The sequence below is a fragment of the Mytilus edulis genome, chromosome 13 (assembly GCF_963676685.1).
Source record: "Mytilus edulis chromosome 13, xbMytEdul2.2, whole genome shotgun sequence".
NCBI lineage: Eukaryota > Metazoa > Mollusca > Bivalvia > Mytilida > Mytilidae > Mytilus > Mytilus edulis.
In genome coordinates this window covers 4694404-4708758 of record NC_092356.1, presented here as the reverse complement: position 1 = coordinate 4708758, position 14355 = coordinate 4694404, and the positions used below count along the sequence as shown (strand labels likewise).

The following is a 14355-nucleotide window of genomic DNA, read 5'->3' as shown; positions in this document are numbered from 1 at the left end:
ATTTCTGTTTATCACTGGCATTATGAATGTTTTCTCGCGCAAATTCATGTACATTGTCTAAATATGTTCTTATTTGCATCACATAATCCGGGAGATTATCAAAATTCTCATTATTACTAACAGTTCCGTATAACAAGTCAATTGGATGTCTTACATCACGCCCGAATAACATCACATTCGGTGAGTATTTAGTCGTGTCATGTTCCGCGCTACGATATGCCATCATCTGTAATGGAAGTAGAACATCCCAATTCTTCTGATCTTTATTTACGCATGTAGCTAGCATTGCTTCCATCGTTGCGTTGTAACGCTCCACCATCCCATCAGATTGTGGATGAAGTGCAGTTGTTCTCGTTTTATCCACTCCTAGGAGTTTACATAGTTCACGGAATAGTCTTGATTCAAAGTTTGTACCTTGGTCCGTGTGAATCTGCATTGGTACACCATAATGCGTTACAAATTGTTCAACAAACACTTGCGCTATAGTTTCTGCTTCCTGATCAGGCAATGCGTATGCCTCTACCCATTTCGAAAAATAATCCTGGATAACTAGTACGTATCTGTTATTCCGTTCAGAGAGCGGTAATGGTCCCATTATGTCCATAGCAACTCTTTCCATAACAGCTCCCACATTATATGTTTTCATTGGCGCTCTTAATGTTTTATGAGGTCTTTTACGTGAACCACATTGATGACATCGACGGCACCATTCTTTGACATCTTCCCCAACGCCTGGCCAATAAAATCGTTCTCTTATTCGTCCTAACGTTTTGTTAACTCCCAAATGTCCAGCTGTTACGGCATCATGTAGGTTTGTTAGAATGTTCGTTTTAAAACTATCTGGAACCACTAGTTGCCACGAAATTTTATTTCCTGTGTCGTCTTCCCATCTCCTGTATAAGATGTCGCTTCGTATTTCAAGTCGTTTCCATTGTGACCATAATGCCTTCACAACAACGCTTTCCGAACAGATTTCATGCCAAGTAGGTTTATGATCACTATTCTCCATCAAATTGATAATCAACTCTAAATTTTTATCCTCCCGTTGGGCACATTTTATTTTACTATCAGATAAACCATTAATCCAACTATTTGAATTTGACACATTAGATTTATTATCGCTAATAACATTACACTGTGTACTAGATACACCATATTTCAATTCTACTTTTTCACAGTGTGAACAATCTGAACACGGCCTTCTCGATAAACTATCTGCATTTGAATGTTTTAATCCAGGCCTATGCACAATTTCAAAGTCGTAGGTTCCTAATACTTCTAACCATCGCGCCAATTGCCCCTCTATATCCTTGAATTTAGTAATCCAGCGCAATGAACTATGATCAGTTCGAACAGTAAATTTTCTTCCATAAAGATAGCAATGAAAGTGTTTGATGCTGCTAATCACCGCAAGAAGTTCCTTTCTTGTAGTACAGTAATTAATTTCGGATTTAGATAACGCTCGACTGTAATACGCAATAACCTATTCATGGCCATTTTGAATTTGCGAAATCACTGCACCTAGCGCAGAATTACTACAGTCAGTGTCAAGTATAAACTCCAAACCAGACGGATCCGGATACGCTAAAATCGGCGGACTAGAAAGTTTTGATTTCATAATGTTGAATGCTTCTTCACATAGATCTGTCCATTCAAACAATGTCTGCTTCTCAGTAAGCTTATTCAATGGTCGTGCATATTTTGCAAAATCAAAGATAAATCGTCGGTAATACGAGCATATTCCAAGAAAAGCCCTTACTTCTTTTACTGTTGTCGGACTAGGCCAATTACTAATGGCCTCAGTCTTTGACGGGTCAGCGCGAACACCATCTTTAGAAACAACATGTCCCAGGTAATTAACACTCTTTTGAAACAAGGTACATTTCTTTGGATTTAGTTTTAACCCTGCCATACTCAAACGGTCAAACACTTCCTGAAGTCTCTGTAGTGTAGATTCAAATTTCGTTCCAAAGACAATAATATCATCTAAGTATACCAAGCAAGTTTGCCATGATAAACCTTTCAAAACTTTGTTCATTAGTCTCTCAAACGTTGCAGGTGCGTTACAAAGACCCATTGGCATCACTTTAAATTGATATAGGCCATTTTCTGTCACAAAGGCAGTTTTCTCACGGTCGTTTTCATCACATTTCACTTGAAAATAACCACTTTGAAGATCAAGTACATGGAACCATTCTGCTCCGGATAACGCATCTAGTTTATCATCTATACGAGAAACCGGAAATGAATCTTTCTTTGTGATATCATTGAGCTTGCGATAGTCCAAACATATCCGCGTAGAACCATCTTTCTTTCTTACAAGGACTAGGGGTGATGACCATGGGCTCTCGGACGGTTCAATGATGTCACTGCGCAACATGTTATCAATTTGAGAAGCTAGTTCTGATCTTTGAGCAAATGGCAATCGGCGCGGTTTTTGACGAATGGGGTCTGTATTTTGAGTATTGATTTTATGCGTTACAACATCGGTACGTCCTATATCCCACTTATCTTTGGCAAATACACTCTGATTCATCAAAAGTAAGGCTCTGAGTCTTTCTCTCTGGTTTTCATTTAAATGTCCACATGAGCTTGTATATAAACTAGATAAATGTTCAGGAATATCTTCTGTTGACAGTTCTTGAGGACATACTGACTCATTAAGTATGGTTACTGCTTCACATGTCGCAGCAATTGAATTTGCGTATACTTTAACAGACTTATCTGTCGTGTTCAATACTCGCATCGGAACAACATCTGATGACGAATTCACTACTGCTTTAGCCAACATGAGCTGATGTTTCTCCACGAATTTATCTGAAGCTACTAACATACTACAACCTGGAGCATAACCAATATCAATAACTTTCCCCGGAATAATCTGTTCGACACCCGGCGGAATAACTGTTGTCTCTGACACAGCAACCCGACAACATCGCACACCTTGTGTATTTAATACTGCACACGATATCTGTTCTTTGTTAACAGTCATTGTATTGTTAGCCACATCAATGCAACACATATTTTGTTTCATGAAGTCGTAACCGATTATACAGCTTATATCTGCATCTATATCCGCTACCCACACATCGTGTTTGAGAAATGTCCTTCCGATTTCAACGTTCATTTGACCTATTCCTCTTACTTTAACAGGTTTTCCATCTGCAAGTTTCATGTTTGTATGTGTTGGACGCAACACGACTTTGTTTCCATCGGACAGAGAATCGTATACCTTACTGTTCAAAATTGTCACATTTGCACCTGTATCTACTAAACATTGAATGCTTTTACCTTGAAATTTACCAGAAATATACATTCCTCCATCGCCACTCGCTACACGACCGGTTCTCACTCTGTCTTTTTGTTGATAATTTGTGTTACTTTTGTCATGTTTAGGACAATTTCTTCTAATGTGGCCTGTCTCTCCACAAGTCCAACATCCTCTTTTTCCCGGTTTGTTGTTATTATTGTTAAATCCGCGTCTCGGTTGACTCATATCGCTTTTCAGAAACTGAAGCTCACGTCGAAGTTCTTCTACCACATCAGTCAGTGTTTTAATTTGAACAGACACTTCTGAATTTTCCGAAATAGCAAAATTTCGAACACTTGAAGGTTTGTCCCTTTGTTTATCCGCAATATAAAAAGCCTCAAGCTCAACAGCCAACTTAACTGCATCATCGAGTGTCTTTGGGTGAGCTTGATGTATACGCAACCGTGTATCCGCGTCATCTAATGCATCAATGAAATGATCTCGGCTCAACATCTCCTGTAGTTCCTGTTGAGCTTTGGGATATGCTTTACGGCTAAGTCTCTTGATATGTTGCGCCAATTCTGGCAATTCTTGATCTCTTCTTTTACGGATATTCTTAAGCTGCACACGGAAAAGCTCTGTTCTGTTTTCGGTTCCAAATCTACTTGTTAATGCTGAACATATCGATTGATAATCTTTACGCTTTATCGGATCAATATCGGCTAAAACACTTTGCGCATTCCCACTTAGACTTGTCGCAAGAAACATTGCTTTCTGATTATCCGTCCAACAATTTAATTCGGATATCATTTCAAACTGAATTTTATAATCTTCCCAAGGAACAGAACCATCATATTTTGAGAGTGGGACAACTGGCTTTTCAATTTTCATACGCTTGGATGAATGCGACCCTTGATTACCAAACGGTTGGAACACGGATGGAATCGGCGATCTTCTCGGAGTCGGAGCACTTGAAATTTCTTCCTGAAGAGTTTCATACTCTTTGGTTAAACGCTGAATTTCTCTTTGGGTTTCAATCATTCTAGGCGTTGAAGATGATAACACAGTTGAACTTAATCCTATTCCCGTATCCATTGATACTTTAGGTCTTGCACCTCCGAAATAGATTTCTTTATCAGAAGAATCACGTTTATCCACTTTATAACAATTTAATTACAGTTACTTTATTTACGCACAAGAAATATATTTTATTCCATTTGCTATAATCCTCTCACACAAAATTATCGGACTATTACTATCAATCCCTGAATATAATTAATCCATGTTAATAATATCCCACCGCTGCCACCAAAAAATGTAACGTGATCGAGGGGAGGTCAACACCGACACAGACGGACGGACATAGCCATCTATGGCACGACAATATATCCTGTGGTAAATTCCCAGTAACTAAATAATACGGTATTTATATATACAAGTTTATTTACAAATGTACATTACTTCAGACACATTGACAAAGTAAGCTACAAAGTTTAAACATATAAACTTTAAATACAAGTCCTCCAGAATCTAACTGATTCAAGACTTCAAGGAATACACATCCTTACAGTATCACAGCTGATACACAATCTCAGTCTCTTGACCAACTGACCTTATCATAGAGTTCAATTACTTCATCTCTAGACAAACAAATAGGCATAACTAATTTTATTATCCTACACACCAGGACATCGTTTCTGGTCTTAATCACATCTGACAGTTCAACTTTAACTGCAGATAATAAACTAGCAACTTGTCAAATTAGCCTTGCGTCATTAATTTTCTCTGTACACAAAATAAACAGTTATAAAGCCAAACTAACTAGAGGTCAATATTTACAGAACATTAAAATATTACAATATGCTTTTACCGAAAAGTGCTTATGACACATGAAACTCATGACGTGTCGTTTTCGTTTTTTAAACGTTAAACAAAGAGAATAATCTTTACTATATTTGTACTTTACAGGGACACAGCGAAGAAATATGGGCAATAGCTCCTCATCCAAACGAATCGGCATTCTTCACAACTTCCTTTGACAAAATGGTGATAAAATGGTCAACGACAAGACACAAAATCATTTGGAAATCACAAATAGGGGTAAGTTGGACAATGTTTTATGATGGTAATATAAAATACACTATGTAGTGATGTCAGCATACGATTGATATATGAAGCAACATATAAAAGTGGGTTTTAGAAAATAAAAAGTAGAATTAAAATTATATAATCAAAATAGATTCCATATAGATAACTCGTGTAAAATATATGATGTATTTTTCGAACCTCATATTTAAACAGATTAGAAATTGCTAAGCAGAAAAATATCATTTTAAACATGTTTTAATCTTTTTCTTAATTTCAGATTTCTTAAAAAAAAAATTAAAGATAATTCATACAAAAATGTCCTCGAAAGGAAATTTACAATAAATCTATTATGAATATTAATTTTACAGAAACCTGGTTGCTGTTTGTCAGCGGATCTCAAAGGTCGACAGGTTGCTGCAGGAACACAGACTGGAAATATTGAAATCCTGAACGCTCATAATGGAATGCATGTTGCCTCAATAGATGTTAGCAAATACCGCATTGATTGTATTTCCTTCTCACCAGGTAGTTTTAAGTAATATTTAACGTCATTTGGAATCTTGTATATAACATCTACTTATCATCTGAGTAAAAACATTAGCTTGAAAATGTTCATCTCGGTTGAAAATACTTTCTTTAATTTTGCAATATATCGAAGATCCGTGTTGGACCGGTTTTATGCATTTACAAAAAATGTATAATACTGTTTAAAACATCTATTGACTATATATATATATATAACAGTGTCTTTTACTCACATCGAATGAAGATAGATCGGATCTTTCAAGATATGTTCTTTGATTTATTTTTGCACTTTATATTGAAATTCTTCTTAATCAGAAATACTTATGATTTTTTTCACCGGTTTCACGGTAGGAGTGTTGTGTGTGAATTATGAAATGTGTATTGATATATTTTTTTGCTTTATAGATAGTACAATGATAGCAGTAGGTAGCCATGATGGACTGTTACACATACTGGATGCACAAGACGGAGGTCAAGGTTATTCTCCTTCAAGGCCTCTGAAAGTAGGTTAAATGTTATATTTGCATTTGAGTGTAAATATCCCTAAACAAAATAAGATTAAAACAACAGTCAAGATTTTTTTCAAAACTAATATTCTTTTACAAAATTGCATTTTGCAATAAATGTAGAACAAAAATACGGGGGTCAAAGTTAGTTCAAAAAAGTGAAGTCAATCATAACGGATTAAATAAATTTTAGGAGGAGGGAGTAGGAATTTCTTTCGGATTGAATATTTTCTACTGTTCCCTATGGTTATTGTTTTTTGTGGCGGCTTGCCTTGTTAAAATTTATTTTCACTATTTATTCCACTGTTTCTTGCAGAATATACATTACGTCCTGTATTGTGCACACATAATTGCTTTCAACTCTTACTAGGATATTCATGTTTAAAATCACACTCCACGGAAAATCAAATGTTCGTTCCAATATCATGTATAAATATGTCAATATTCATTTTTCCCTAGGGTCATCCAACCTTTGTCACACATATTGACTGGTCAGGAGACAGCAAGTACATTCAAAGTACGGATGGACAATACAATATGATCAACTGTAAGTCTTTATCTTCTAATCTCTTTAAGTGTTTCACACATCTAAAGGAAAACTAATGTATACTACACATAAGTATTAATTCGAAAACAGATAAAATTGAGAATGGAAATGGGGAATGTGTCAAAGAGACAACAACCCGACTATAGAAAAAACAACAGCAGAGGGTCACCAACAGGTCTTCAATGTAGCGAGAAATTCCCGCACCCGGAGGCGTCCTTCAGCTGGCCCCTAAACAAATATATACTACTCCAGTGATAATGAACGCCATACCAATTTTTTTTAATTTTCAACACTAGTAATTGTTAGTGTTGTGGGGACCTGTATTCGTCTTTTTCTTAGATAGATTATGTTTCCTTTGTGTGAGAAATTGGAATAATTTCAAACTTATACTTCAGCAATGTAAAAGTCAAGACATACAGGGAATGGTCTTTGAGTTGGTAGATAAATAGAACATTCTATTATTTGATTAATCATAGATAATCTATATTATAATCCGAACTGATCTGTTATAATGCCGTTGATACAACAATCGGTGGTCAACTTTATAAATTATATTTACTTGCTCTTATTTTTTTTTTTATCTTTTTTATACAGGGGATATAGAGAAGAAGTTAAGAATAAGTGATCCTCGTGTTTTACGCGATGCAGACTGGCATATATACAGTTGTACTACAGGATACCCAGTAATAGGTCAGTTTATCTGACATCCTTTAGTTAAATGTTAAGTTGGTGCCAGACTGGATGAAATCAAAGTGACTGTAGGTAAATTATAGACGACCGGAACAAAAGCATAGGGTCCAAAGACTTGCTGACAGAATTGATATAAAAAGAAGTTATGATTGCCAATGAGACCACTATCCGACAATAACCAAATCACATGGATGTCAAATACTTTAGGTCATAATTAGACACCAATACCACATCTTGTTTACATTTGACCATTAAACATACATAAGTGTATACATCTGTAACCAGCTGTTGTCTTATCTATATCGTAATGTTGGGTTGGTTGGGGTTTTTTGTGGAGGGGGGTGCATTTGGATGATTTGGTGTTGATGGGCATACCTTTGATAATTCTCTGTTAAATTTATTCTTATATATTTACACTTGTTTTTTTACATAAGTAGGTACAAAAAGTATTCATTGTAAAGGAAGGGCGACGAACTCTAGATGTCTTTTTGTTATTTGTGTTGTTTTCGTTGATACATACCCACACCTACATGTATTCATAGAAATGTTTTATTTCAAACAGGTCCTTGGACAAATATGGAAAACGGGACACAATTAAATGCTGTACATCGCTCTAACTACAGGGATTTCTTACTGACTGGTGATAGCAGAGGCCGTGTTAGACTTTATAAATATCCGTGTGCCGCAACAAAGGTAAAATTTAACAAAAAGGTTGCAAAGAATTCTCATCATATTCTTAATTAATGTTCATTAACTGGTTACAAACAAATTTCATTTGTGTATTTTTGCATTAAACTTTACTTTTTTTCTTTTCTCAAAATAGTCTATATGATTTTATAACCATGTACTCATATAAGTATGAAGTCTGATTCAAATGAATAATTACTAAATTAAAAAAACGGGAATAAACAAGGGTGCAATCGAAAATAATCTAATAAACACAGACAATGCAATCGCCAAATATCAAAATGTTCAAAGACATTTCTAGACAAAACAAAACAAAATCCATCAGAACCAACTAAGTCAAAGACTGCATACTAATAATTGCCAACATTGGAATTATTTGATTTAGGATGGATATTTTGTGAACAATTTGAAATGTCTAATCATGATTATCAAATATCTTTTGCAGCCTGAATATCGCGGAGTGAAGCTCTATTCCAACGACGTAACTGCAGCTAACTTCTTGTATGATGATATGAATGTTATAACATCTGGGGGATCGTCTCCAGTACTAGCCCTGTGGGCTGTCGTTGATGCATTTGTATCTTCATAGACAATATGGTGGGACCATTAGTACTATCCCTGTCTGCTATCATTGATGTATTTGTATTTTCATAAAAAAAATATAATAGATTGAAATTAAATCTGTTGTTTTATATCTGCGGGATATTCAAAGAAATCCTGATAATAAATCTAAAGAAGACTTTTAGCTTCAATTATGAGTTATTTTACTGACAGACTAGGCCCAGGTTAATGTTTTATGGAATGTTGTAACACTTATAATGTCAACCAAGAGGAATTATTTCATCTATTTTTTATACTGTTAAAGCATACAAATTGCTTTTTTTCATCTACTTTGCTTTACAATTTCCATTAAAATAAGATAATTATATGACAATGAAACCAGTAAAAGTGCAATAATATTGAAGAGGACTATATACTTTGGAAATGATTTGATTACAAAACTTTTCAAGATATCTGTACTTTGTTTGTAAATACCAGTGTGCAAAAGTAGCAAAAAGAACAGATGTAAGCATTTCTTATATCAAGTTAGTTGTATCGCATTTTAGAACGGTGTCCTTTAAATGAAATTTGACGAAATTTGCATTTATGATTCATATATACCTCCTTCCATTTATGACTGTTATATTAGTATATTTCTTCTAATTTCATTTGTATTAATTTATGCATTTATATGTCATTGTATTCATGTATTTAACTTCATAGCTTAATGTTGAATAAATGTAATTATTTTGTGATGACTTAATCAGTCATAATGTATTAAATTCAAGATTTCATATTACTGTAAGGAATATATGTGAATATCAACAATTAGAATTGTATCGCATAGTTTTAGTTAGTTGCTAGTTTATTTTTTGTGCTAAGAACTGTATCATATGAAACCTTTTAATACATTACAAAAGTTTAGATGTGTATTGAACTTCTAATGATTTGATATGGGTTTTTTTTATTTTTATTTTCTGTATTGGCCTGTCCCATTTTTGAGGGACGACCGTGACTATTTCAAGACGTAAGGATTGGGCGTTTATTTTCGTTGTAATTCGGGACTACATCTATCGAAAAGTTATCAATTCATAATTAGTGGAAAAGAGAATTGGCCATGTGAAACCTTTCTGCAAAAGCAATTTTCTGATGCTTCGTCATTTACCATGTTTACCATTCTCTTTTGTTCAAAGCAATACAAATGTGTAATTGTTATGCTAGTAGTTCATAGTTATTTATATTTAAAATTGTTGTCATATATTATGTATTATTACTTAGAACATCAAACTATGTTAGTTTTAGATTATCATCCGTCCATTTTTAAAACAAATGTGATACTGTTATGTTAATAAATACATTTTTTCTCAAATTATTGTTTATTTTATTAGGTAATATAATGACAGTGAAATAAAATAAATTTAAACCAAACATGAATTACCATATAAATAACCGTTCCTGTATTCCAGTTTTCTTGCCCAAAATTGTTATACTACCCTCCCTTCTCTTATTTTTCCCCCTCATTTATAGTGACCAAAATTAACTGTTACGTAATAAGACGAGCAGTTGTATGACATATGGGCCAGAATGTATATATGTTTCTGTATGGCCAGCTACAATATACATTTTTTCTTGATGAGTATTGTCCCTATATACGGTAAATTCAGAAACCATTGCTTGTATTTATTATTGCGATTTAGTCATTTAAGACATTAAGAAATGCAGTTTTAGATTATAATCCTATCTCATTTTTCGCAAAAATGTAAACATCGCAATAATTAATGAATTACCAGTACTTGTTAATTATTTGGTAATGGTTTTAAACGATTCAAGAATTGACAGTGGTATACATATATATGGTCATCCGTAGACATAAGCCGTTTCGGCAGTAACCTTAACCATGCAAAGTAGTTTGGGATTTATAAATGAGCAACCACGTCTGGTCAACTTGGGGACGTTAAATCCGATAAATTAAGTATGACGAAAGTTAGGTTCTCTCTGTGTTAAAGGACCTTTTGCAACAATCATCAAAGACGTTCGTAGTAGGCCTGTTTCAAGGCAAACGTTTGATCTCTCTTCAAACATATCTAGTGATAGACTACATCCTCAGTCGTCCAGTTCGTCCCAACTTGCAGAATCTACTTCTGAATATGCGTGAATAATTGCAACTTAATGTTGCAAGCAACAACTAATCAAACTCCCCCTATACCTCTAGCCAATGTAGAATTAAAAAAAAACCACACACACAGCAATACGTACAGTAACACTCTGTTTAAAAGAAGACCGAGTCCTATGTCAGAATAGGTACATGTAACAAAAGAAACTAAGCAAAAAAAATGACAATGATACATAAATTAACAAATGACTACTAAAATGGAGTAGTAAATGACATGCCAGATCCAGACCTAAAAGAAATGTTTGAAAGATTATGTCTTTATCATTCGAAAATCAAGAACAATCCCTTCCTCTAATAAGGGGTAAAGTATCATACCATCATAAAATAAACGAGAACATAACTCGTAACATTTCAGCAACTCGTTTCAGAATACATGTGTGTAGTTATGATACGATATTAGTGAATCAATATTAATAACTAAAAATGCAATCCATATATTGACCTGCAAACAGTTCTTCCGACTAAGTCTGTTCCAGGTTTGAGCTTTTGAGGTGAATGCCGACATTTTTGTACTCTGTAAAGAAATTTAACATAACAGATTGGATGTGAAACACCTGAAAGTAACATAAAATGTTTGCATGTTGATTTATATTTACGAATGATGTCCTTATACCGATGATGAAATTTAGTAATTGTTTTGACTAGTTTGTGATATCGAAAACCCTGTTGTAATATTTTTTTCAGTAATTCATGAGAGTTTTTGGTCCAGGTTTAATTCTGCGCTTTAGAAGGAAAGAGCCGGTTAGAGTCAGGTTTTACATCGTGCAACAACTCCCAATGACAACTTCAGTAATTTCAAATATCTAAGTCTGTCTTATAACAATATGATGTAGCTGTGTATAATTTTAAATTTCGGAAGCCAAACGCGCAAGTAGGATGACGTCACTCGGGTACTTTTATTTACAGTGCGTCCGTATTTGTCAAAAATAGTGTACAAGCTAAACTGCTGATTTATATATACATATATGATTTCATTTACAGATGCACTTTACTGATGATCAGTGTGGAGATTTAACTACATAGTTGTCAAAAATGCTGTACCAAGTTCGGAATTTGACCGACCATTGTTTTCCGTTCGTTTCGATAGCTGATAAAGTCTAACAGCTAATTCTATAAGGTTCTATTGACCCCCCTTTTTAAATTTACGATTGAATTCGGTATTTTTGTTATTACTTTTTGCATAGCAGATGTAAACGGAGACGTCAAATTAGTTTTGTCGATTTCACATCAATTGAAATAAAAGTTTAAGTGAAAATGTCTTCACGGTCAATATGTAAATGTATATCTATGTACTATTTGAATAAAACAGAGAGAAAAATCTTTTGATATTTGGAATCGGAAAACTGACACGTCAAGTGCAATACAAATGATACATAGTTGCACTTTTTATTTAAAATTTGCACATTATAAATCTTTCGCTTAAATGTTATTTTTTTGGAGAGACGATATTTGAAGTTTCAAAAATTCATAAACCGGTATCTCCCCAACAAATATTTAAATTTGGCTGTTAACATGTCGTTAACAAAAACTAAGAGAGCCATATCTCTTGGACGAAAAAGACACCCTTGTAGATATCGAAAAAGAGTAGGATAATGCCGCTAAAAGGCAGCACTCGCACTCGGAAAGTAGAAAGGTATTAATATAAGTTGCAAAACTTGTTTACCAATCCACTATAAATAAATAGATTTAAACTAACAAAAAGTAATTCGTTCTACAGATACATTAAAAAAAAAAACAAAGTAATTGCAGGTTAGTTGCTATTAAACAAATATTAACGAATTGAAAACTCAAACTCCTTATGACTGTTTGAATCTTAATATACAAATTATTCGCCATTATAGAAACAGACGGTGTACACTGTGCAGAGGTAGATCCAGGAAGCGTAGAAGATAGAGCGTACATTCCCCCATTGATCGACCACGTACCCCCCCCCCAAAAAAAAATATAAATTTTAGTATAAAATAGTATAAAACTTTTGTAAATATATATTTTCAAATATTGGGAGTAACGTCTCAACTTTCAAAAATACTGGAAAAGGGGGAAGAGAGCGAACTGCCTCAAGTTTTTGTCAAAATAAGTCTTGATTGAGTATATAAGTAAACCGATAATTTGCAGTTAACAACAAGTATATCTCGACAATATATTTCACTGGTAGGAAAGAAGACAATAAAATCATAAAAATAAACAATCAGCATTTCTTTGTTGATACTATCAGCAGCATAATTATAATTACAGATTTATATACAATATGTTCCGATCCGTAAAGCATGTTGGCAAAACATATAACCTGGAAGTAAGGCAACGACACTTGTACATCAATCAAAATAAATATACAACCCGTCCGTCTTTGTATTATAATTTACTATCAGCAGCATAATTATAATTACAGATTTATAGACAATATATATGTTCCAATCCGTCAATTATGTTGGCAAAACATATAACCTGGAAGTAAGGCAACGACACTTGTACATCAATCAAAATAGATATACAGATACAACCCGTCCGTCTTTGTATTATAATTTACTATCAGCATCGTAATTTTTATAATTAAAGATTTATAGACAATGCATGTGTCCCTATCAGTCAAGTATGTTGGCAAAACATATAACCTGGAAGTACGTCAACGGCACTTGTACATCAATCAAAATAAATATACGACCCGTCCGTCTATGTATTATAGCATAAGAGTCACGTCTGTATTAATGCGCGAGATTATGTTCATTAGATATTTTTAGAATTAGTTACGTTACCATGTTTACCAAAGGGAACATTGGGACTTGTCTTAGTATTTGTTTTTAATCAAATTAACCAAATATGTGATCACGTATATATAGTCACGTTTTTCACGGACACTTACAGGTCAAACGGGAATCAGGGGCGGATTTAGGCGGGGGCGTGGCGGGCGTGCGCCCCCCCTAAAATTTGCAAAGCATGGGTTGTCCCCAGCTCAATAAAGTATCTGAACAGACGACGAAAAATAATGTCGTCGCATTGCAATCTGTTTTATCATTCAAAGAAGTATATAAAACAGTAAGTTTAACAGAACCAATGCGATTACTAATATACTGACCTACGGTTTATCTATAAGTTCTATCATAAATATGGTATACTTCAAAGAAAGGTGTAAAACGCGGTACTGCGTTTGATGACACATATCATAGGCTTTAATTGGCAGTTAAAGTAAAACAATTTATAAATTATAAACAATTTCTTTGATAATCGAAACTCCAAAACATCACTAACTCACTTTCCAACGAAGAAGGTGAAAGTGCCCTACCCGCGGTTGGGTTGGGTATTTCATCATTGCACAGCGAAGAAAACAGTCAAGATAACTGGTTAAATTCTT

The 14355-nt window shown here is 34.2% G+C and overlaps 1 protein-coding gene across 4 annotated transcripts in view; it reads left to right on the top strand.

Moving 5' to 3' along the window:
- The window catches only part of LOC139501752 (echinoderm microtubule-associated protein-like 2), a 66569-nt gene extending 56367 nt beyond the window's left edge, over positions 1-10202 (top strand). For 3 of the 4 annotated variants that reach the window (XM_071290895.1, XM_071290894.1, XM_071290896.1), the window contains 7 exons: positions 5219-5350; positions 5707-5863; positions 6269-6366; positions 6829-6916; positions 7511-7606; positions 8169-8299; positions 8739-10202. In XM_071290895.1, the coding sequence (XP_071146996.1) occupies positions 5219-5350; positions 5707-5863; positions 6269-6366; positions 6829-6916; positions 7511-7606; positions 8169-8299; positions 8739-8882 (846 nt within the window). In that variant the 3' untranslated portion in view covers positions 8883-10202. The remainder of the gene's footprint in view (positions 1-5218; positions 5351-5706; positions 5864-6268; positions 6367-6828; positions 6917-7510; positions 7607-8168; positions 8300-8738) is intronic. The other variant, XR_011658647.1, reaches the window with a different exon arrangement.
- Positions 10203-14355: the final 4153 nt, after the last annotated feature.